This window comes from Gorilla gorilla, chromosome 6 (assembly GCF_029281585.2).
Source record: "Gorilla gorilla gorilla isolate KB3781 chromosome 6, NHGRI_mGorGor1-v2.1_pri, whole genome shotgun sequence".
NCBI classification, from domain to species: domain Eukaryota; kingdom Metazoa; phylum Chordata; class Mammalia; order Primates; family Hominidae; genus Gorilla; species Gorilla gorilla.
The window spans coordinates 29,667,878-29,694,354 of NC_073230.2; the positions used below are offsets into that span (position 1 = coordinate 29,667,878).

The following is a 26,477-nucleotide window of genomic DNA, read 5'->3' on the forward strand; positions in this document are numbered from 1 at the left end:
TGAACATGGGCTATTGAATGTTGGTCTCTTGCCAACTGCCTTTAGGTGAGATTTGGGAAAAATTGCCAAAGAAACAAGAACAGCTGCCTTCATATCATTTTCTTTGTACAGCTACTTCCCAGGGAGCTGCTTGGGATCTACATGTGTCCATTTATTGGATTTAAACAAATCAGAACAAGGCAAGGGACGAGTCGCACAAAGCATATGCTATTTCTCCCCACCCCGGTTTCAGCTAACAGTGGGAACCTTGCCCCTGAGGGTACTGACAAGGGCATCAGCTGCTATCAGTCTGGAAGCATGAGCTACTCAGAGCCTTACCTGTTTCTTTGTCCTGGACTTCTTCCAGGTGCAAGTCATTCAAAAGGTGCTCCAAAATCTTCTCCGGGGTCCCGGACACCACCACATATCTGTCAGAGAGCAGAGAGTCCACTGAGTCATCCTCGGTGGAGGACTGCGAGCGGCTGCTCCATTCATCGTCCTCATCCTCCTCGTCGATGTATTTGAAATAAGGCACATCGAAGGTAGGCAAGGGCAGCTCTCGGTCTGAGAGCGCCGCGGCGGAATCTTTCCTCTCCAAATGAGGGTCAAAGACCCTCAGCCGGGAGCTGCCCATTGTGAACGGTTACTAACAAAGGCATCCCCTAAATGCTAAAAGATCTTGCCATCCCTGTCCTTTCACTGGGAACTGAGTCCATCTGGCTGCTAAGAGCTCTGCAGTCAGCTAGAACGCTGGAGAGGCGGAGAGAAAAGAGAGGGAGGGAGGGAGGGTAGAGGAGGCAGAGAGCGAGTGAGATGGAGCAAGGGAAGGGAAGGCAGGCAGGGAAAAGGAAACGGGAGCGCGTGCCTCTGTGGCTGCAGGGAAACTCTCACCTCCAATGGCTCTCCGCACTCCCAGCTGTGGGGGCTGGGCCACAGCACTGCACTTTCTTCAGCACCAGGACGCTCTGGTCTTGCTCTTTAACCTGAACAGTCGTCACTTCATCATCTTGCTTTAATTGTGGACAGGGATGATGGATGAGAGACGGAAAAAGAGAGAGAAAATTAAAAGTGGGGGGAAAATGGAGCTAACTAAAGCTGTATTTTCTAGAGTTGCTTTACAGTATCATCTCTTCAAAGATTGAGAATAAATTAGGAGTCTGGTCAAAAATCTCCCTCTAATATTAAAGTATCCAGGCTCAAGTGCTATGAAAACTTAAAACATTAGACAGACATAAATACTTTAAAGGAAATAGAAAACAAAGTGGAGGTGGAATTCAGAGTTTATTTTTAAAACTACCTAAACAATTTAGGGACTACAAAGTTCAAAGTTTCAAAAAGCACAACATACTAATTGCATGTATACTGTATTCTCTTTTACCTGGTAGATGTTTATTAAACACTCTATTAAAGTTGAATCATACAAAATATACATTATTTAAACATTAAGACAATGAGTAAGCCCTATTCAGTAGTTGTAATCAATACATATATTCATTTACTTTACACCCTTACTTTAAAAGGTGGGCAAGAAAAAAAAACTACCCACTCCATCATTCAATTCAATTTTTTTTCAGACTTGAGATGGCCTTCAAATTTATCATGTACTAGTTTTGCCAGAATATAAGCAAAAATGGATCTCTAGTTAGAATCTCATCTAGGCTGAAATTCGGATGCCATGGATGACTGCACAGACTTTCTTCACCTCAGTCCCTTTTTGAAAAGGAGAGACGGCTGAACCATCATTCATTTCTGCACACACAGCTTCCACAGCCCAGAGTGAGTGTGGCCCGCTGACGTGGCTCTGTCACAGAGGACAGCTTGCTGCTGACCCAGCAGGGTGGCCTCCAACTCGGAGCCATGAACACTTTCAGAGTGTTTAGTGTGAAATTCTCCTGATGTGCAATACCCAGTAAGCGTAAGGTAGCCCGGGAGAAAGGAACTATAAGATGCATGTCCGAAAATCTAGCTTCCCTATTTCTGAGGATTTGAGCAAAAGATTAAAGGAAGAAAAGTTGACAGTAAGTAGGTTTCACCTTAAAGATGATGTCACCTCTTTAAAAAAGGCACTATGTGCTTAGGGCTCCTAGCATGTTTCCCCTACTTACAGAAAATCCTACCTACCTACGGTCAGGTACAAACATGAAAGAGGATATGCCCACCCCCAACAGAGAGAAAAATATCCATTGTGCCTTATTAATTGGTTCTACAGGCTAATCAGGGATGTCAATATATTTGATTCACCTTTCATAAGAATAGGAAGGCACTAATCTTGCCCTAATTGCCAGCCAAATCACTGATAACAATTGTGACTTTACCTCCTGGTATTCTGATTCCTAAGAAAATGCAATAAGCTAATAATTTAAGTCCTCCAGGATTTTCTTAAAAACGAAAAATATTTGTCATTCTAAACAGCAACATAATTTTATGATCATTCTTTTTTAATCTTTTAGTGGTAAATAATTTCACTATGTAAAACCGATGTATTACATTTCAGCAAGGTCAGACGCGTGCAGTTACTGTGGCAATTAATGCTGGATATTCATTGTTAAACTCCCTGAGGACGACAGTGGGACTCCCGTAACATGAATACCAATGTGTAATTGCTATCTTTCATTTCTCCAAAGGGGTTCCTTTGTTATCTATGTGGCTGAAGTGAAATAAGGTGGCTGGAGAGAAGTGCATATATTGACCAAAAAAACCCCCCAAAAAACGAAAAACAAAAAACAAAAAAACAAAAAGGCAGAATGAGGGTCTGGGATGCTGAGACACACAGAACAAACAAATAATTCTGTTCTCTGAAAGGACAAAAATCTTTCCCTGGTTTCCTTTAATCATGCGCCAATACTCATTTTATATGAGCTTGCTGTCATTCTGAAGTACGTTTTACATTCTATGTGCATGTGATATATGGCATTATTAACTTCCACAGGCCATGCACATACATATGGATGGGAAGGGCTTCTCTAATGCCTGTGTAACTAATATGTATTACATGGCTGTGCACACAGCAGCCACACTCTGCCAGGCAGGGGAAGAGCTGAATCATATTGATGTACCATCAATAGCATCTATGTCATTGTGATAGTTTTCCATTTTGAAGACCTATTAAAAATAAAGAAGAGAAAAAGCAGAAAAATTAATGTACAAAGGGAAATATGTTATCTAAAATTGCCATAAAAATGTAATAATCCTACGAATTACATCTGGCTCTCAAGAAGGAAAGGTAAATTAATGTTTCCTGACCCATGCATGCTTAACTAATTTCTCATCCTGAGAAGGAACAGAAGTACCATAGTTGAGGTTCTGGGTATGAAATTTTATTCTTGTGCTTGATTGGTTAAGATTAAAAGTATTAAGAGAATTAATAACAGAAAATATATTCAATGACAAATAGTTCATGAAATGCAGGTAAAGTATTAAAACACTTAATTGACATTCATTCAACAAACAGTGAGGGCTTGCTCCCTTTGCATAAGGCACTGTTCTGGACACCAAGCGGCAAGTGAAAATGAGTGAGGCAAGTACCCTGCTCTTAACTGACAAGTTAATAGGCTCCATGACAACATAAGTATAACTGGGTCAGCACCCTAAGATGTGGCCAAATGCAAGAGACAATGCAAAAGTAGAATCCATGGGATCTGACAATCAAAGACAACTATGGGTGACTGAGAGAATGGAAATACCACTAAACAGGGGAGAATGTGTATGAAGGAGCGGCTTTGCTGAGACAGAGGCTTCTGATTTTAAACGCTGATGTTTCGTACTAAGACAGCCTGCCTGCCACAGACGTTTAGCAAGCAGTTGGAAATAAAGAACTAGGCCTCTGGACAAAGGTCAAGGGTAGAGACAAATTTATGAATTATTTAAGCTTTGGTAATGGATGAGATTGTTAAGGAGGAACAGTAAAGAGGCAGAACTATGAACACTGGGGATTAAAGGAGCTAAAATCACACTAAGGGGAAGAAGTAAAGTGGGAGAATATTCGAGTCATGGGGGAACCTACTTACAGAGAGAACATGAAGACCACTACCAAGATGAGCCAGGAGGAAAGCCAGGAGAGCGCTGTATCAGGAGACCCCAGGAGAAAGCCTGCCTGACACTGTAACATTTACAAAGATGGTAAGTCTAAGAAAAAGTGATGATGAGGTCACTTTAGGTCAGGAGTGGGGAAAATGTGTTAAACTGTGAGTGAACAAGGAGGAAGAGAAGACTACATCTTGGAAATTTCATTATGAAGGAAATAAGTCAGCTTGAAGAGACCCATTCCTCCAAAATCAAACCTGTCTGAAACAGGCAGTAGAGAGAACCTTTCAGATGGCAAACGCTGAAAATCATCTAGCTTGACACTACGACACTCAAGAAGTCATACAAGTAACACGAGTTCCAATGCTGTTTGCCCTTAGGTCTGTGAACACATTAACTGAAGATGTTAACTGATAGGAAGGCATTTGTAGCCAATGGCTTGTTATACTTCTTTTCATCTCACAACTTTCTTGGCCTAACTCTTATTTATCCCACAAAGTTCACTTCAAGAATCACCTCCTCCGGGAAGCCCCCTGGTCTTCAGTTTGATCTTGTTGGCCCTTCTGTGTGACTTCACAGCACCACATGTATCCTTATAATTCAGCACTCTCAGGAGCACTTACTGATGCACTTTCTGTCCCCGCCTTGCCCAAGCTCACTCGTGGGCAAGTACCCTATCTTCTTTGACTTTGAATTCCCAATAGTTAGCCAGGTCTTGACATTTCACAGACACTCAATTTAACATTTACTGAATACGTTTATAAACAAAAGATGAATGAATGCATTTGCATTTTAAAGTGGAGGTTTAGAGAGCAACACATTAAATCTCTTTTTTCTTTTTTTTTGGGGGGGGGGGGTGGTAGGAGGACATTCTCACTCTGTCACCCAGGCTGGAGTGCAGGAGCACAATCTCCACTCACTGCCACCTCTGCATCTTGGGCTCAAGTGATCCTCCCATCTCAGCCTCCTGAGTACCTGGGACTACAGGCACACACCACCAGGCCCAGCTAATTTTTTATTTTATTTTGTAGAGACAGGGTTTTACCATGTTGCCTAGGCTGGTCTTGAACTTCTGAGCTCAAGCAATCTGCCCACCTCAGTCTCCCAAAGAACACCTTAAATCTCTAAGAATACATTTCAATTGGTGAACTGTGATACAGCCCAGAGAGAAGGGACATTTTGCTGAGAGGCGCTCTTCCTAAGGAGGGATCGTCAAACTCTGCTGGTGTTCATCAAACTCCTCAGGGCACTGGCCTGCCCTGCTTTGCATCCTGACCATCAGCTTAGCTGAGGCACTCAAATAGACTGGGCTAACCTGAGAAGAACAGCTGGCATGCTTGTTACATTGGACAATGTCAAAGCTAGGCAAGGAGTTACATATACATCAGATCAGAAGACCTGCTTTAATTCAGGGTCTTAGTTTGAGAGTAGCTCATGTGAGATAGCACCGAGCCTTGGCCACTACTTAAGATAATATAAGCATTTTGTGAAGTGTAAAACATCATGCAATTATTAGTTACTGGACCATTAATACCTAATATAATTTTATTCCATAATGGTAGAGGTAATGACAACTCAAGAACTGAGGAGACAACACTGCCATATGCAACAAACAGAACCACCAGGAATGGGCAACTGGGGAGGAATCAGCCACAACCAGGCAGATAAACCTACGACAACTAACACTTACTGAGGGCTTACCATACAGCAGGCAAAGCTAAGGGCTGAAGATCCACTACTTTACCTAATCACTATAATGATCCCATGAGACTAATGCTATGAAAATTCCCATTTTACAAATGGAGACAGGAGCCCAGAGATTAAATAAGAAAGATCACACAGCAGACAGATGGCGAAGCTGAGATTGAACCCAGACAGCCTCGACACCAGTGCCCTTAACCAGAACCACAGATGTCCCCTAAGATGGCCAATGCTCTATATTCTAGATGACAGCTATCAAAGGAGATGTCACTTTCCTTCGTGCTGACTGACAGTGCAGGGCAATCTGTTCGTGGGTCAGGCAACAGGGAGGTCTAGGCCAAAGTGAGAGTCAAAAGTTCTAGCATAGCCGGTTTTTAGTTCTGGATGGCCTGTCTGGTTTGGGAAAGCCATACAAGGGCTTTCATTCTAAGAGAGGAAGAGAGTTGGCAGGAGCTGAATGCAGTGGTATGACCACAGCTCAACCAGCTCAGATCAGGCAGCACTCAAGACCCAGCAAGGGGAAAATGAAGTGCCGACCAGACCCGAATCAGTGACCAAGGCAGGAACAGAGCTAAACACGGCAGGGACCGGCTTTAGAGGAAGGCTGTATTTGTGGGCACCTATGTCTATGCAACTTGGAACACAGAGACATGCAGGTTAAGGCTGGTGGAGATGGGGCTCCCGGTATATAAGCTGCCTCGGGCCTGATGGGCTCAAGAACTGGGTAGACATGAATTATAGACTTTAAAATGGCTAATTTTACGTTACGTAAGTTTTACCTTAAAATTGAAAAAAAAAAAAAAAAGGAACTGAGCAGAGATGAGTCTGTGGACACAGATTTGTTGGCCAGGGGACACATGAATCTGCCCCAGGGAGCCACAAAGGGCTCTGAGAAATATGTCCTGAGAGGTACAGTTCAGGTAGCTGGAAGGTCCGGGAAAGAAGAGTTCAGGAGGATAAATAGCAGCAGATTATTTCCACTTTCTGAGCCACTCTACCCTGTGGGAGAGGAAGCCCTGGAATTACTCATGACATTCTAGAAAGGCGACTTTCCACTAGTGGGTGATGAGATAAGTGGCTGACTGGGGACCAATTTAAAGAAGTGCTAACAGCAGAGATGGACCCAGCTCTCTCTCAAGCTGAAGCGGAGTGTATCAACAATATCATAGAACAAATGAAGACGATTCTGGATCAAGAGTCAGGGCTATGCTCTGCACCCTTTCCAACACAAAGATTCTACAAAACTAATCTTGATTCCACTTTTCTCACAGAAGCCCAAAGTGTTGGCTCTCCTAAATAGGAAGAAGGCACATGATTTAGCAGTTAGGTATCTCTTCCCATCTTGTACTATGGAAATTCACATAAAGCCTAGCTGACCAAGCCATCAATGCCCACATCTGTTTCTGTTACATAAATGTGGGTACAGCAGAATTATAATACTTATCTGAAAAAAAAAAATCTCCTCTGGCCAAAAAGAATTTTATTCGAGAATAACCCTTAGATAATTTGCTGACAATGTATCTCATGATTCTTTTTCTCATGAAAAAAAAGTAAACAGATGTTTTTTAAAAAGGTCAAAAGAATATTGTGGCAAGATAGAAATGATTAAGAGAGAGATTAAGTTAGCAGATGTATGTCAAGGTGAGCCACTTAGACTCACCCAACCACAAAGGAGCTGGCCTAACAAATATGTCTTTGTACACAATACTCTGGCAGAAGGAGAGTATTTAGAAAACGACAATTAGTTCTTTCCTTTTTTTAATCCCACACATATTAAGATTAATAACTCTAATGAAAGCCCAAACAAGATTAATAGGATTCATCATCATTTATAAAATCTAGGTAAAGTCTGACTTTTATAGATATGAAAATAAACATATATTTATTACGGAACTTGACCAAACTCCAACAGAAAACCAATATGCATGACTAAACAGAAAGCTTCTGGCTACTAGAGAAAAACTGTATGTATTAAATCTCATTGCCTCTAAGAATATCATCATACAAAACAACTTGTCTAATAACCCTAAAACCAGAGCAAGCCTAGGAATTTGATCCCAGGGCCAACTTCAGCTAGTAACCTACTGCACAATAGGGCAGAAAAGATGGGATAGACTGTAGCATCTTGAAATATAAAGTCAATGTCTTTTTATTATGAATATATTTCAACATGCTGTATTAGCTTGACAGAGCATTCTGGATACTGGCAGGAAAATGCACACTCAGCAAGGGTTTTGAAAGTGTTTAATGAAGGGGCTATTTACAGCTGTGTAGGTAGGTTTGATGAAACTGAGCAAAAATGGTGAGAGATAACCAGGACTAGAAAAGAGGGAGATCTTAACTAACCCTGGGCTGGAAGGTGTAAGGGGAGGTAAAAAGTAAGTATTGGATCCCTTTGGGAGCTGGAGGCATAAATGAGAAGCTACCAATGAGGAGCTGCAGTCACTGCCAGAACTACAGAAGGAAGCCAGACAGAGGTAGGAGGAATATCATGACCTTTCTCTTCTTCCACCCTCTGATCTCTTGCCGATGCTTCCCACTGGCTGCATCCCATTCAGGGCAGGAGGACAATAAATCCAGAGTGATGCATTCCACAATGTGTGGTGAGGACTCGCTGTCCCAGCACAGGGCAGACGTGAGAATGGAGAAAGGGATGCAAATAGAGACAGCCCAGCATGCTTCACATTTCACAGTTTCCAGACATGCTTGTGTTAAGTTTTCATTAATTTAGACTACACCATATTGGTCATGTATTTCATCTTCCTGCTGTCCAGAAAACAACTCAAAAATCTAAAAGCTTTAGGGCAGGGTGTGTCAGCATTTTCCTACTTGACCGAATCCAATTTCTATATGCTTTATGGTCTTAACAGTCTTTCTTGTCTAGTGCCTATATCAGTTTACTGTAATTTAGCTTCTACAGCTTGCTTCACACTCTGCACTTCCCATGTGACCTTTGAGAGTGGCTAGTCAATCACACCGGTGTTACTGTTTATCATAAAAGCTTTAATTTTATTAAATATTTTCCAGCAGGCTTCTGGTTCCAATATAAAAGTTCTTGGCTGATGACCAGGTTTGCGAGTGGGATGGAGGGTAGAAGAGGGAGGAGAAATGGCAGGGTCAGTTCCACTCTGATGACAGCTGCATGAGAACAGTGGCTGGTTTGGTTTGGTTTTACATCCAGAACAACGTCTGTTAAATGAATGCATGGCCTGGCAAATGATGGATAAGTGGACAGATACTATAAATCAGAATGGCTCAAGGTCAAGGACAGAGAGGTCAGCAAAGGCAAAGAGGCAGAGGTTCAGTCTCAGAGGAACTAAGTCCAAGGGGTAGGCTTGGGTAGAAAAGGAAAATTCAAGCTTGAAGTCTGCAGAACGAAAGGACAAAATCTAGTCCACTGTAGCTGGGAACCAAAGCTTAAAGTCAGATCTAGGCTAAGTCTGAGTAATGGGCATAGCACTCTGACAGCAGAAATGGAGCTTGATTCTGACTCCAGGGTCTTTGGAGCCAGTTCTCACCCAGGAAGAGGCCTGTCCTCAAAGAATGGCTGAGTTCACAGCTGCAGACAAGGCCTCAACCTATACTGAGAGGACATGGGTTACAGGGCTTGCCTTATCTACAGCCAAATCCTGGCAGCCATCCAATAGCTGTTTTGCTGGGAGAATAAAAATACACTCCCCAAATTCCAAAGCATTATCTAAAAAATAAGGGTATTATGCATCTTCCGGGACTTTTAGGCACTAAAAATGATGATAAAGACCCAGCACAGTCCCCTGCCACCCCAACTATAGTTCAATCACCAATGACTAGATAAATCTAATTTGTTTAACAATGTACACATCTTACCAAGAACCCTTCCACCAAGCCGCAAGCCAGGGATATCGTCCATTTCTGTCTATTTCATGGGTAATAACCAATTCTGAATAGCATAAAACTTAAACTCGGATGATGGCAGCCCTTCAAAGAACTTACAGCCTGAATCAAATTAAACTGATATCCACCAAAGCAAAGACAGACCTGGTTCAAATCCTAGAGTTGCCACTTTCTAGCTGGGTGGTCTATCTCTCTGAGCATCAGCTTTCTTGCCTGTGAAATGGGATAATCCCTACCTTATAGACCCAGTTGAATACTGGACACAGAGAAAGCCCTCAGTAAATAGAGGGCAGAAAAATATACAAACTATATTGTAACTGTATGCCATCCAAGTATGCTAACACTGAAGTATTACAAAATTGAATTTGTATCAGGGTCTTGCTATGATTTTGTTTATGTGTATGTGTATATAAATATCATCCAAATTTTAAAAACACACACAAATAACATAAAATTTTTTCCACTGCAATGCAAACCTCTGCCTATGGTGCTGTACGTGCTACTGAGAGGCAGAGGGCATCACAGGAGTTAACTACAGAGCTCACGGAACCCGCAGAAAAGGAGGTTCCAAGCCCCTCTGCCAGAGGAGGACTAGGGATGATGAAATTGATCATTTTCATGGGTGTGTGGGGCTGTTTCTTTCTGGTACTCACCTCCCCGCAAATCTCACTCGCCAAGAAGTGTACACCTCTAGAGACCAAAAACTAAAAGAAGGGAGACAAGGAAGTTCAGTTGTCTCTCTGACTGCTACATTTTTAACACAGAATGTCAAGAGATAGCTAATGCTCTATGGGCTCTTGGTCTTTGGTCAGGGTGACTGATGATCTGCAAAGGCACAGTTGCATCCTTCATTGTTGGCATGACTGGAATATACACAGGAGAAAACACGGCAATGACAAACAAGGTGTGATGCCAGCCACGGCCACCTGAAGTGAGCCAGCTGGAATGCCACTGCTTTCTGCTGCTCCTTGTTCCAGATATGGTGGTTATTTCCTCCTGCAGAGACTCGGAGGTACATCCATTCGCCCTGGTTAGAAGGCCCGAGGGAATAGGCGAAGGGTCAGCCAAACTAGGAAACCACTGAGATTTTTTGAGCCACTTACCACCTGCATGCTGTGGACCAGGGCTCCTCAGCAGTGCCTCAGTTCCCTGAAACCAAGCAGCCTGGGTCAACGGGCAACTGAGGCATGGTACAGTGTGCACACATGACCTGATAGAGGCCTATTTGAGATCACGTCGGAAGAAATGAGGATGCAGAAATCTAAATTAGATCCTTAAGCATTTCCTGAAATGTAGAAGAAGAAAGGGAAAAAAATTGCCAGTAACCAGAATCACTGCTTTTCACTAGCAGCCCAAAGGTAGGACAGAAACCTACAGTAAATTATGATTAAAGTTTCTACATTCTGGTTGCAGATATATTTGTCCCGTGGGGTTTGAATAATCCATGGCAGCAGTTTTACAGAAGCCTTTACAACTGAATAACAAGAGGATAACATGACTTTTCAGAGCAGCATAAAATAGCTAGCCCTGACTGGTTCCTATGGCTTTGACTTCTCCTCTCAAATTCTTCCCATAGGATCTGAAACTTAGTTGTGTTCGATACCTCCTGACTCAGTGAAGAACTAATTCATAAACTGAAATTATTTGAAAAAGCTAGTTCTTACGTCTGAGCAGACCCAGCAGAAATATTCTTCAAACCTAAAAAGGAAATAATCTCTAAAAAATTGAAAGGCTTCAAGTCAAAGAACTCTATCACTCTTCCCAAATTTCCTGTGTGTGTGTGTCAATGAGCATCTGCACGTGTGTACGTGAGGAAATGCTTGTGTGTGTGTGCACGCATGCCTGTGGAACTTCCATGAGGGCAAAGTAGCAATCAAAAGGGGAGTTTCGGTATTTATGCAAGTTATGGAATGAAAAATTTCTAGCTACTGTAGCAGCTGCCAGATCACATGGAATGGGAGTGAGGAGATACAAAGCATCTTAAGTAAACACTCTTGTTTTTTCATATTTTGTACATTCCTTGGTGTTTTTAGGGAGGCACGCCTTTAGTCTCTGCTGTAGCCATCTCAGAAACTTCATTTCACAGTTTGAAACAAGGTTGGGATAAAGGTAGACAAAGTGGCACTCTTGGTGCATGGAACAGTAACAGGAAGTTGGTATTAAAAACAGGTTAAGAGAATGTAAGATGTAATGAAAGATTGCTAAAATGATTTGAGAGGCAAGCAAAAAATTAAACAAAAAACCAGAAGGTAAAAAGGAAGAGAGAAGGTTAAAATAAGACAAAGATGAATTTGCTTGCATAGTGGTAGATCTCTCCTGCCTTTTTTTCCAAGGGAGGGAACAGGTGTGGAGAGAAGAGGAGGACAGACTGGGGGAACAAAAAAGGAATTAGTATTTAAGTGAGGAATTAGTATTAAAGTCATAACACATATGAAAAACAAATTCTCTTTTCCTGAATATTAATGTGCACCTGGAGGGCCAAAGAAGGTCAAAATCCTCACGTACAAACCTGTCCAGGTAAGATCTTTGCTCCACAACCTGTGATCCATTAAAGTCTGAACGTCTGCATCCACTCTTTACCAGGGATGGATTCTTCCCAAGACTTTTCTGTATTACAAAGTGACTACCGGTGATGAATCTTCCTGCCTTTTCTGCTTATCATTTCCAGGTTAATTCTCTAAGGTAGAAAACTTCTTATTTAAAACTTTAAATATCCAGTGAACTGGAATCCTGAAGCTGGTACAACTTTGGATTTTTACAGATGTGATTTGAAGTACTTGACTGTGGGAAACATTTCAAACCACCCACAATTTCCTTCTCTATCAGCTCCAGTTCCACAAACACTGAATGAAAGCCTAGTGCTAAACACTGGGGATAAAAGTTCAAATAAAACATAGGCATGCTCTCAGAGAGTAAATTCTTCATGTGACAGATAGACATGTAAGAGACAAAAATCTGCATGTTTTAAAAACAGTAATTTGGAGCTAGGCTGTGGGTAGCAGCTAATGAACCTAGCCAACATCAAGAACTAGGTTACTTTCTTGGTATTTCTAAGGGTTCAAGGCAGTAAGAGCTAGCATTTCCTTCATTGCAGAGATTTGGGAATTCCAGATTTTGATCCTCCTCAGGACATTCTGATCTCAGAAAAACAATTCCAAATATTTAATGACTTGACTTGAAATATCATTTTAATGTCCTGATAACAGACACTTCTAGCTGGATATGCTAGATCAGCCATCTGTCCTGTATCAACACCATTTCACAGAGTAAATTTTTAGAAGTTCTATCCACTGGAGTATTTTTAGAACATAAAAGAACAGAATGATTCTTGGCATTGATAGACATATTCGATCAGAGTGAAAAAAGAGCTACTCAGAACTTCCTGAGTAATCAATTGGTATCCTTTATAAAATGGTGACATTTTCCCAGAAAGAGTTCAACACTCAAAAGCATGGATATTGCAGAATTTGGGGGGAAGGGTGTCTTCAAGTTAAGAAAGGAATTTTAGAGCTAGAAGAAATCTTAGACCTCTAATATCTTAATTTATTAGATGAGAAGACTGAAGCTCAGAGAGGTCAAGTGATTTACTAAATCAGCACTCAACATATTAACTTGGGAGGTAGTTTGTTCATCACAGAATTTCAATTCTTCCAGAATAAAATGAATGTCTTTGATGCTAGTAATAAAATAGTAAATTAACTGAAGAAAAATTATGCATGTGATAGTTCATCAAGAAATCTTACATTACAAAAATAAATCACAGCTATATTAAAAAATCCAAGTGAGGCCAATCTCAGTGGCTAATGCTTATAGTCCCAGCACTTTAAGAGGGTGAGTTGGGAGGATTTCCAGAGCTAAGGAGTTGGAGACCAGCCTGGGCAACATAGTGAGGCCTTGTCTCTACAAAACACCAAAAAATTAGCTGGGCGTGGTAGTACATGCCTGTAGTCTCAGCTACTCTGGAGGCTGAGGTGGGAGGATTGTGGCTGCAGTGAGTTGTGATTTTTCCATCACACTCCAGCCTGGGCAACAGAGTGAGACCCATGTCACAAGAAAAAAAAAAAAAAAAAGATCTGAGTGAAAAGTGCAACTCCAAAAGGAATAGAAAAAATAAAATAAAATTTTACTGAATGAGGAAGGGATTTCTCATTTTAAAGACAATTTTAAAAATAAAAAACATTTCCACTCATGTGTATAAAAATAACTAATTAGGAAACAAACTAAGTAGAAAACAAACTGAGGAAAACAATATGCAACAAATATGACAAAATTTTATATCCTTCATATGTAAATAACTTGTCCAAATCAATAAGAAAATTTCAGTGAGAAAAATGAGAAAGGAGAAAAATAAATTACTTACAGAAGAAAGAGAAATAGGTTGATATAAGTTGCAAATATTCAACTTCACTAGAGATGTACATTTGAACAAGATAGTATTTTCCTCCCTCTCCCTTGCCCACCATCAACTTGACAAAGATAACATAGTTTCTCCTACTCAAAATTGTAACACTCAATGAAGGTGAAAGCTAGGATGAAGGGATTACAAAACAAGTAATTTCATATATTGCTGATTTAAGTAAAAACTAGCACAAGCTTTATGGAAAGTGGTTGGGTAAAAACATAAAAGATAGTAATGCAGTTTATAAGTAGTAATTCTGCTACTAGGAATTTATCCTTGAGAATATAAACTTAGGTAAAGATTTTTGGAGAGTTGTGTGTTATAGTTTATAATAGCAAAATTCCCCCAGGGAAGGGTAGCTAAGTAAAGCATGTCATGAAAATATGAGGAAAGCCTCAGAATACAAAGACTGGGGACAGCCAGGGGGTGGGAGGAGGAAATAGTGGTTTATCATTAAATTTTTATTTTCTTCCTTGTAACTTTCTATTATTTCTAAATTCTCTATGAAGGGCATATATTACTTTTACAGTAGTAGAACAACTTTAAACAACAAAAATTCTTTAACAGAAATGTGCTGTAAATTCCAGCAAGTTGCTTGCTACTTTACTCTGGACTGTTAAATACCTGTAAACCTCTTCCAGATGAAGCCTGTTTTGAAAAACAAATTCAATCAGTGAAACATGCCAAGGACTATGTATAATATACTAAATTTTTTTTGACAAGTGTATTTTGTAGCTAGAAAATGGGGAAGGGAATGAATTGTAAACTCCAATATGCAACCTCCTTTAGATTTGAGATTTATAATCTTTGTCATTTATGATTTGTGTCCTGACCTGGCCATAACCCAGGAAGTAAAAAAGATGATGCTTAATTTAGCAAATGCCTTACAGGAATGTGAGAAAACAATTTTCTGGAAACAAATACCTTATTCAAAGTGCACTCTTTCCTCCCATCTGGAAGCCTTTCCTGGCCCTCTCTTCTGTGTGTTTTTGCCCTTCTTCTTTACTGGGTTTTCCTGTCTGGGTTTTCACATGCTTCTGTCTCATTTCACATGCTTCTGTCTCATTAAATGCTGGTATCTTTGGGGCTCACATCACACCTTGCTCATTTTGTCTCTGTTCTATTTCATGTGATGTCTTGTTCATAGGTGCTCAACAAATGCTTTTCTCAGTGAATGAAGGTAAGAATAAATTAATCTTAGCCAGATATTTTAAAATTTTGCTCTACTTATAAAAAAAAGGTTGTACTGACATTAAAATTATTTAGGCCATCAACAAAGTTAACTTTATGTATTGTCACTGAATGACTACACTGGTGGCAACAAGCTAAATAGCTATTTGGTTGTCTTCTATCTTCACTAGTATAACTCTTTCTAATCATCTCTGTGAGTTCAAATGAAGGAATCTGAATTAAGCTGCTGATGGTGGAGAAACTGTCTGATCAGCTCAGCACAGATCATTAGGGATGATCATAAGGGATGCTGGCCTCTGTCTGAAGACCTCAGTGCAATAATCAGTGTGACCAAAATCCCTGTGTCTCTGGCTCATCACACTCAGCTAAGGAATAATTCCCTTCACTGGGTCTTCCACAGGCCTGTGCTGCCCAACTCTTCCTTCTTTATAGGGTTCCCTAGACTGAGATGTCTGCAGCCTACTATCATCAATCACTCAGAAGGAAAAGTCACCATTTTTTGCTTCTCTAGTCTGGATTGAAGCAATCTAAAAACTTGGGTTTGGACCAAAATGAGACCAGCAAGACACTCTTTGGCTACGTTCTTCTCCAAAGATTCTAGGGAAGAACTGGACTAGCCAGATACGGAACGTAAAGTAGAAGTCAGAGCTAAGATGCAAAAATCACAAACCACAAAGGGTGGGGCATCATTATTGGTGCAGCTGCAGATGCTGAAGTTACCTACAGCCACTCTGATCATTATTAATAAGGTTCTTTCCAGGGTGTGGTGAATTTTGTCAGGTCTGTGCACATCTCCTCTATGTGCCAAGATTATGAGTAATACTAAAGGAGAGGAACTTAGATTTACTGACTTGAGATGGAAATGGGATCTACTGACGATTGAGATAAAGGTCAGAGGTGATTGCCAAATTATAATGGAAATGGCATTTAATAGTTCAACAAGTCATGAAAGGCTTCTGTGCACAAACATCTGGCATTCAAGTATATTCCTGAAAGACAATCAGAATAAAATTGGCTCTCTCTTTTGTTCCAAAGTTTCTTTTCTCAGATTTTAAGGAATAGGCAGAAGTCTGCCTTGTCCAGGCTCAAGATCTTCCTTTTATCCCTTTCTTGGCTTATCCTTTAATCACAAACCTGTAAGTGTAAATCAATACCAACTTGGGCCGTGTGTGCTCTCATCTCTCCATTTCGTATCCTACAGTTTTTACTTACATATCTTCTAAAATTCTACTCATACATATTATTAGAGAGGACAGTATTATGTCTGTAGCTTCAACTATCCTTCCCCCCCACCATTTTTAGAGTTATACCTGAGTGTTGTTTTAATACTGAGATAATTTTTAGACATCTGCTTCCAGATAGGTGTTTAATGAGAAGAACTGAATGATCCCATTTATTTTTTGCTGGCCAAATTGTTTGTGCCCACTTTCATGAGTCACTAATTTTTGAGGGGCTAACTGCTAATAGGCAGGGGAGGAGTAGTTCTAAAGAAGTGTTGTCTTAGGGCAAGGGTCACGACAATCAGCCCAGCCTCACTTTAGGGCCCCACAAAATCTAACTTCAGGAACACAAAGAGATAAAAGCACAAAGCCTGAATTAAGAAGTTCTCTAACAAACTAAAGAATTACACTTTTTGTTAACAAACTATTAACAAAATTGCTTCTGATTACAGAGGCTAAAAGGTATTTACTTTTGCTAGAAGATATTATCAATGGAAATGTTTTAACATTTTCTTGTGACTAATGCACTTCCAAAAGAACTAATGGTCATAGAATATATTTTCCCCTTTTTAGAGGAAACTGCTTATAATCCTATTTAGCAGGTGCCAGTTTTAGAAATAAAGTTTTCCTTCCCCAAGCCATCAAGACACATGATATCTAAAGTTCTTTCTAATGCCTATGACTCTCAGATGAAAACTCCAGACTACTCAGACTGATGGTGAAAAATAATGCATCATCACAAACCCCCAATTTGTAATAACAATAAGTTGACTGAGCAGGGAGAAAGTGATAGCATCCAACAACCATAAAACTCACTTTGGGATTTTATTATGCATTGTGCCATTTGGGGAATGTTAGAATTCTTTATTCACAGGGGTGTCAACATAAAGCTTGTTCTACTTCTATAAATCCTAGCCAAGGCAAGATCATGAAAGGTTTTAAGAACTATCTGTAGGAAGTACCACTGTCTCCTCTCTTTGATGGTAGAGGGCAAAAATTTTACCTTGACACATTCCACCCTGACTCCCACCTCTGAGGTCACCCAGATATGCTTTATGACTCATTAAGTTTTTTGAGCCTTCTTGTGAATCCATACCTCCAAGCCACTTTCTGACATCTTAATTGTCTCATTATCACCATTATTCTCTCCTATTATGTGTTTCTTGGATCTTGAGGTGCCCCTAATCCTTTACTCTGACTCACTTTGCCTCAGTTGTGCCCAGTCATTCCTGGAAACTGAACAAAGAGGACATTTACAAGGATTTCTTAAAATGGTTGAGCCTTGTTCACTTACTTATGTACAAATGTGCCATAAATGAACATACATGCCACATCTTATTTCTCCATTTTTTTTAAATGTAGGAGGGAAATGCTGGAAAAAGAGGGGAAAACTGCAAAATTCAAAAACCTATTCCAGTTAAACCTAAGTACTGCAACATTGATCTCTTCAGACCAAAACAATCATCCTTTTTGCTTCAAAAAGAGAGCAGATAATTTTAATACAAAAAATAAAGACAAATTTTTATGTAACAGCAAACAAGAATTTGGTCATGTTATAAGTAAAATACGCAAATTTAGCATGATTTATTAGAAAAAATGTACTGTACACTTGCCCACAGTCTGTTATGTTCTGTTATGATATTTTCAGCAATCTTCTATTTTTGCTATCTTAAAACAACATTTAGGACTGCTGGATGCCAGAAGGAATTTTTCCTTTCCACCCACTTCCCACTGCAAAAGGAAAAAAAGGTTCTTTGCATCCTACATGGACATCTTTTATAAATTTCTTTTCCTCATCTTTAGCAACCAAAGTATATGAATGACTCAGAAATCACCAAACTTTGGCTGAATCAATATGAGGCAAATATACAGCACAGTAAGTTGTATTTAAAGCGAACATATCTGCCTGCATGATGTTTATTAACAAAAGATATTCACATTATATGCATGCACAAAATTCATTTCTACAAAAACAGGACTGACTCCAAGCCAACTTGTTAAAGAAAAATGGTGATATAGCAGTATATTTTAGGGAAAAGGTAATAAATTAGAAGTGAACTATCACTGGACATTCTGTCTTCCTGGAACTGAAGTCCCCTGACTTGAGCTGCCCACAGCAAATCCTTTGCATGTATGCTGGTTACTACTTAATGTGAAATCAACAGAGAGGACTGTGAGGAAAGTGGGACCAGGAAGCTTTGAAGGAGTGAGTGTGACCCATTCTCCTCCTTCAAACCTGTTCCCACATTGCAACAGAGGAATGTTAAAAATTTAAATCTAATCATTTTTCCCTCTTGCTTAAATTCTACACAAAAGCTTGCTATTGCTCTTAGCACACAATGTTTGGATAAACCCACAGGTCCTGCATCCTCCAGCTCCTGCGCCTTCTTCACCTGGCCCTACCTCTCCCATCCACAGTCCACACTTAGGCTCCAGCTGGTTGGTTCTGTTTCTAAAGCTGCTCTCTTCTCCACATCAGTCCCCTTGTGTTATCACATGTGTTCTTTTTTTTTTTTTTTTTTTTTTTTGGACAGAGTCTCGCACTGTTGCCCAGGCTGGAATGCAGTGGCACAATCTCGGCTCACCACAAGCACCGCCTCCCGGATTCACGCCATTCTCCTGCCTCAGCCTCCCGAGTAGCTGGGACTATAGGCACCCGCCACCATGCCCGGCTAATTTTTTGTATTTTTAGTAGATACAGAGTTTCACCGTGTTAGCCAGGATGGTCTTAATCTCTTGACCTCGTGATCCACCCGCCTCGGCCTCCCAAAGTGCTAGGATTACAGGCGTGAGCCACCGCGCCCGGCCTCACATGTGTTCTTTCCTCTGCCTGGAACACCCATCCCTCCTCACTTTTCATAGCTCTCCTGACCCTTCAGATTCTGTCTCTCTCTCTCTCTCAGGGAAATGTGCATGACTCCCTAGACTAGCCAAGGTCCCTGTTAAATGCTTCCACAGCACTTGGATGCTGACCACACAGGTAAACTGAATTCAGTCTCTGAGTTTCTCGCAGAACATCAGTTCATGAGGTCAGAGATGTATCAGGGCAGTCCTTCGGGAACCAAGCCACACTGTAAATTGCTGCCTATGTCTCTTTACTTCTTGATATCTCTTCTTTTTATTTTTCCAAACCTTGGCAGTACACAGTTATCATGAACAACTCTCCATCTGTCTGTGCATCCTTTCCCTAAACTTTTTGTCTTAAAACATTCATTATAAACCCAAATAACACTAGCCTGACAAAAGTTTCTAGTGTTGCCTGATCAGACACCAGACTACATGGTAGTAACACTGTTACATTAATGCAGATCAGGCCTTGATGGGGGTAGAGAAGAAAAGAATATAAGGTCACCTGGGGTCTGGAGTGAGATATACCACTGGGGGAGGAGGGTGATGGCAAAACAACAGTGGCAAATAACCTGCTTTTCAATACTTCACTTTAATGATTTTTCAACCATATTGCAGATGATAGGGCTATTTTAATTTTACAAGAATAAGAACCTAATAAAGCTAGGAGCAGCATTTGTACAGCAGAGAATAAAAGGACCCTTTGATAACATGAGTTTGATAAATCAAACAAACTGAGCCAGTATCAATGTTCTTGATTGAGCCTTTTAAAATAAACTTGAGCACCGTCAAAAAATAGCATAATGACAAATTCTTCTCTCTTCAAAACCGCTCAAACTAATTTTTTAAATATGTTAGGACTTGCAGTGGGCTTCTTGTGAAAACCTAAAAATACAGCTAATGAGCAGATGGTTCCACCAGACAGCAGGAGCACACCACTGACTTTCACTGGCAGTTAACTGCTATTTTTCTGGAGGAAAAGCTAGAATTTAAAGAGCACACACAGTGAACCAAACTTGTAAACCTTGTTCCTAAATAAATGAGAAGAGCATGGTTTGCTGCAGTTGTGAAATGTGTTTGCCAGATTTTACTTCCCTCTAAATGTCTTATTTAGAGACTTCATTAAATGCTGTCTTGAATGGTTAACTGTTTTCCATGTATAAATTCTTTCCCCAGCTAGACTGTAAACTTCTTGGAGGCAAGAACTAGCTACTTCTACTTTTTTGTTACTCTGTGGCCATATTATTCCCTATTAAAAATGGACTATAATAACTCACTCCAGGAAGCCTAATTCCAATGAAAAGATACTTTAATACCAATCCAACACAAAGTCAGGATTTTGTTATTAAGAAAAATAACCTGGTTTCAATGAGGTGATTTCTCAGTTTATAATTGGGCAACTTAATGTATTATGAACTGCCTATTATACCCTAGTTGTGACTTTCAATTCTATTACAGTAATGTTAGAAAGTTCTACTTCTCTTTAGTAAGCAGTTTCTTGGTTAAACTAAATTACTGATAAACTTCAAATAATGCTGGGATTGCTTGAAACTACTCACCTAGATGTACAATTATAAGTTTGAAAACAATGATAAAACCTCTTTTCTTTTTAGTATTTCATATAGAGTAAAAAGAGGATTTTCACCTTATATTTAACTGCTTAAAAAGAGACAAAATGCAATTTGGGAAAAGGTAGAGACCAACTTTTAATATGTAAATAAGTGTGACAGTAGCCAGAATACTCCAAACCACTTCTCCCCTCGTAATCCTTAAACAAGGAACCTTTGACGTAGGCAGAATTCCAGGATGAGGCTGCAGGAAACAGGGAAAAGGAAATTCCGGTTGAGGCTGAGTGATAGAGACCCTACCCTGGCAGCAGACTGTGCCAAGATGCAGTTTCAGAGTGTGCAAAATCCCCTTCCCACCCATCCATATTTCATGAGTGAATTAGAAAAGGGGAAGGAAGTAGGGTGGGTCCCCAGACTTAACAAAGGAACAGAAGAAAATGGGGTGGGGCAAGGGAGGGATACAGACAGGATCCCTAGGGAAAGTATTGCTGAACAAAGTTTTCACATACATTTTACAGATACTGCTCATTTCTACAGTTGGAAGTCAGGAAGTCAGGTTAGGAACTATTGTTGGTATTTCTAATCTACAATTTAATACACTACAAAGCATAAACTACATTTCGGGAAAATACAGGTTCAGTTTTCTGGTAAATAGTGCAGCTATATTCCTGGAAATAGGACCCACATCCATCTAGTCATATACTTTGATGTAACTATTTTACTGAAAATAAAATATGAAAAGTTTATAAGCTTTTCAAATCTAAGTTACCACTGGGCAAGCACCTTTTCTTTTTCTGCATCCCCGCCCCCCAACCCCCATCCCTCCCTACATATTCTTTCTGTCTCTGTCCTCCAGGGCTGCCCTCTGAGTGCATGCCCTCTTTCGAAGGACTGCTGTGGTTCCGGTTACCTTGGCTTCTGGGCCACCTATCAGTCCCCACTCCAGTGATGAAGGGTGAAGGAAGACACCCTCCAGAGGCAATCAGACTTGAATTCACTCTGGACCCAAGTCTGCTTAATCACTCTTCAGCTCCCTCACTGTTCAGTCAGATTGAAATAATATAATTTATCTCATGAAGGCCCTGCCTCAACCATCTTCCTTAGGAAAAGTTAGAACCCCACCTAACAATCTGTCAGTGAGATAAATACTAACATCTCAGCTACCTGAAGCAAATTGCAGGCAAACAAATGCTCAGTCGTTCCTCATTATTTCTAGAATGAAGTAAAACTTCTCAGCCCTCAAAATCCTCCACAGTCTGGTCCCAATCTCATTTCTCATGAAATCTTCCTTCTCCTGCCTCCCCTCCCACACCCCCAACTCTTGGTATTCTGGAAACATGAAATCGTTTCAGAGTTCCAAAAAACATCTAATATTTTGGTATCTCTGTGCATTTTCTAATGCTATTCTTCCCACTAGGAATACTCTTCTTCAATGTGGATTCTTTAAATCCAACCCAAAACCTAATTTAAGGTCCAGGTCAAACTACTTCTGCCCTATGAAAGAATCCTGCTTTCTCAGGTGTAAATTCTTCTTCAAACTCCTATGTATCTCTCTTGGGATTCTCTTCACTGCTTCCTTGTATCTCAGTTAGTTGTGTTGATATCTTTCCTCCACAACTAGACTATACTTCTTGAGGGCAGGAGCCACATAGTTGGGACCCACCATAGTTAGTCTGGTTCCTCTATGACATCAGCTTAAACAAAAGTTAGCAAATGAATGGACGACAGAGAGTATTCTAGAATAGAAGTATAGTAACACCAACTCAGGTTACAGAGATCAGGAGAGCAACCCTAAAATCCCAGTTAATTCTGAGGAAGGCACACGTATTGCAGCAAATGCCAAAGCTCTGGCCAAATATGTCAGTTTATTTGGGAGCTACCAGAGATTCTCTCTGTTTAAGGTATTTTCAAAGGGTTCTGGAAAGAAAAGTTTGTGTAGTCCCCATAGTGTTTGCCAGAACCCCATCTAACAATCTGTCAGTGAGATAAATACTAACATCTCAGCTACCTGAAGCAAACTGCAGGCAAACAAAGCAAGAGAAATGGCTTACGTAGCTTTTTGGCAAAGGTGGTAAGAAACAGAACATTCTTACGTCTGCCACTACACCAAAGAATCCTTAAAAATTGCTTAATATAAAATAGCATGCACATCCCCCATTACTAGTCACTGAATTCTGTCAATTTTACTGTGTAAATGACTTTCCACATTTACTCCCTCCTCAGTTCTTATGGTCATTGCCCCAGTTCAGGCTGGCACCTCTCACTTGACTCAGTATGGTAGCTTTCTAAAGGTTCTTTCCAACATTTCCCTCTTCTTCACTCAATTCTTCCTCTAAAGCAATGCCAGAGAGATCTTACAAAGGCCACATCTTATTATGCCACTTCCCTTCTTTGATGGCTTTCCTTTGCCAAAAGGCAAGTTTAAGCTCCTTAGGGTAGCTGGTAGACTTTTTTAGCTTACCAGTCTTTCATAATGGAATTTTAGGCTGACTCCCAGCCCACCCCTCTCCATTCCCTAGGAATCACCAGGACTGCAGTCATGTGTCTTCCCATGGGTCCCTCTGCCTGAAATGCTGTCCCCTGCCTTCTTCTATGACCATTAGTCATTCTTCAGGGTCAAGCTCAAAGGTCCCCATCTGATAACACATGTCCCTTGCTCTGTTGGCACAGTCACAGAATTAAGGCTAGGAAATACAATGCCTACATAAGAGATAATTTCTTTAAAGAACCAACAACTCAATGTTAACTCTACTATCATAATGTTTAGAAGACACAGCCCATTTCTTTCCCCTTCTGAAAGTCCTCCCATAATAATTTTCAACACATAGGAATGAGTGCTTGCTCATTGTGCCTACAGCTAGTTAATAGAAAATAGAAAAATGGAGTGCTTCCTGAGAAGCTTGCGATAATTATACATTTAACTTCTTAAATTTCAGAAACACCTTGGCAAAAGCATAGAGTGAAGCATTTCTCTAATGGCATGCATTTATAATCATAGCATTTAGCAGTTAAGAAAATATTAGAAATGCCTACTGAGAAAGCTGTAATCCCCTTCAATTTGTAACAAGATGTACCAGCAACAAAGGCTTTATTCTATCAAATTTATGTCTTTGCCTGTGCAGTAGTGCTACAAATTAGCTCTCTCTTTGGCATCTATGTGGCATTCTAGAACTGGAAAGTAATGAAGGTTAGTCAAAAGAATGACTCAATAGGCAACTTGGATTCTAACTCAAATTTTATCACTGTCGACTTAACTAGCTTTGGCCCAGGAATGGTGGATGAAGTCGATGAAGCATTTTAAAATCATAAAAGAAAGGAAATCTGTATGTAACTTCAGGGTTTGGTCATTATTGTTATAACAAGAAGAGGAAACTGCAGACCTAGGTTTACGTTAAGTAAACTGCAGTTTCCTCTGTCCATGCTGTGTGTCGGAACTGAGTTTCTATGAAGAGCAGATGACTGCTACTGTAAAGAAAGCGAGGACAGGAACAATGAAAACGCTGCACCACCTTCATGAACACTGTGAACTTAAGGGGTAAGCAAAGGTATAGGCACATCAAATGCCCAAGACATAAAAGATTGAAGTGAATTAGCAGATGGTTTTTATTCCTAATAAATTACTGCAAAAACTGTAACCATCCAGTACCAAATAATTCATTTAGTGGAGGACTACATCAATATCAGCCTTGAGAGTCGAGAGATTCCACTGGTGTCATCCTGCAGAAGGGAGATGACAGAATGGCTTTGTTTATATTTATCACTAGAAAGAAAGATCCCTAATATTCCTTTCCTTATTTTAAGCTTCACAGGAAAGTCTACATAGAAAAAGTCATAATTCCAATGTTTATTTACACACCATCTTTCCTCTCAGAAACAAAAACGTTTCAGAGCTGTTAATGCACCCACCATATGACAGTCACGCAAGAAGTAAAAAATGTTAGTGTTCTGTTTTACAAGTGAAATGAAGGTTTAAAGGTGACAGAGCAGATAACCAGAGCAAAGCTGCAAATCTTCAATCACTAAATTTCTGCCTCATGTTAAAAGCCTTTACAATTATCAGCCCCAAGTGTAGATTTCTTTTTTTTATTATTATACTTTAAGTTTTAGGGTACATGTGCACAATGTGCAGATTTGTTACATATATATACATGTGCCATGTTGGTGTGCTGCACCCATTAACTCGTCATTTAACATTAGGTATATCTCCTAATGCTATCCCTCCCCCCTCCTCTCACCCAGTAAGAACACAAGGACACAGGAAGTGTAGATTTCTATAGTTACAGATTTGAAGAGTATTATAATCTCATTGGCTGTGACTACTTATAATATTCTGGACTGAACTAAATATACAACAAAGACAACAAACAGGTATCTTTTTAATAAGTGCAAAGTTGTTTTGTCATAAGCCTTAATCATAAGCCTAAAGCTTATGATCTCTAACTTTGGTGAAGTGGTACCCTACTGTTCTACTGTTTGATTTTTGAAAGATCTTACCATACCTGAAGTTGTTACTGGTTTACTGCACCTAATTTGCAATCAGTTGTAAGATACAGCATTCATTTTAAGAACCATAAGGAAAGAAAAATGCTCACAATTAAACTATGACATGTTTTCATATCATCAATTGTTAAGACTATTGTGGGGGAAATGTGCATCTTGAAATCAATAAAATATGGCATATGAAAACTGTTGCTCATCTAATTAAAATGAATCAAAAGGAAATTTTTTTGAAAAATTTAAGCCGCACACTAGGATACTCAAATATCCTAAGGACACAGCAGAGGTTAGGAGTCAGTCTATGATATAGTCAAACTTCAGGGTGCTTTTAACAACTTGAACAAGGTGCTGAAGTTTTCAATAGTTCCAAGCAAAGTGAAGGTTGCCTGAGACTTACATCCACACTTAAAGTCAACAGTCGCCTCTGAAATAGTTCAATCACAAGGCTTTGAAACTGCCTAATTATTCTCTTTCTTGAGACACCAACTGTTACAATTCTATGTCTCACTGTTAGAGAAGTGCTATGTTATTGAACTAAGCAGCCAGCCAGACTTGAGCATCTAACCTCCTCTCCTTCTCAGTAAAACCCTGCCATTTGTATTAATAGACTTGGAGCAGAAAAAGCATGAAGCAATGTTTTCCCCCTTGGAAAGGGTTGAAAACAAAATCTCAAGGAAAAATTAAAGTCAGAGAAAGACACATGTATAAGCGCAGAGGAATTTTCCCCTTCATGAGCAATCCTGGATAGTGCAGCGCTGAGAGTGAAGTCTCATAACCAACAACAACCAAGTCAACAGATAACAATGTGTGGCACAAGAAAGTGGTCCCATTGTCTTCCCAGCATGACGGCAGCACTCTCAGTTCTAAGGCTCAATCTGAATAACTGCTTTCAGGAGGACCAAGCGGAACGTCCCTTTCCTCCAGCTTTAACTATATTCAAACAATATAACTCTTGTTGGAACACAAGCCTTCATAAGATACTGGGAAAACTCCCTTCTGACCCTCCCACTTGGTGAGAGCATCTATAATCTCTTTTTGTGTTTTCATCTATTTCTAGTGACTTAGGACACATTCATTTGGCAACTAGATCCACCTCTGTACTAAACATAAAAATATGTTGAAATGTTTTTTCAAAATTCATGTTCTACAAACTATACGATAAGGCAAAACTTCCAAAAT

General features: G+C 40.0%; 1 protein-coding gene and 1 long non-coding RNA gene across 3 annotated transcripts in view; both read right to left on the bottom strand.

Moving 5' to 3' along the window:
• The window catches only part of RAPGEF5 (Rap guanine nucleotide exchange factor 5), a 237,584-nt gene that overhangs the window by 74,717 nt on the left and 136,390 nt on the right, over positions 1 to 26,477 (bottom strand). Inside the window, exons 10-11 of one of the 2 annotated variants that reach the window (XM_031013080.2) lie at positions 871 to 989; positions 319 to 407 (exon numbers count right to left, since the gene is read on the bottom strand). In XM_031013080.2, coding sequence (XP_030868940.1) covers positions 319 to 407; positions 871 to 989 — 208 coding nt within the window. Of the gene's footprint in view, positions 1 to 318; positions 836 to 870; positions 990 to 26,477 lie in introns of those variants that run through there. The other variant, XM_031013082.3, reaches the window with a different exon arrangement.
• Positions 18,888 to 26,291, bottom strand: LOC129523753 (uncharacterized). Its single transcript, XR_008667356.1, has 2 exons — positions 21,966 to 26,291; positions 18,888 to 21,045 (listed from the first exon to the last, which is right to left on the bottom strand). It is a non-coding gene; the product is annotated as an uncharacterized lncRNA (long non-coding RNA).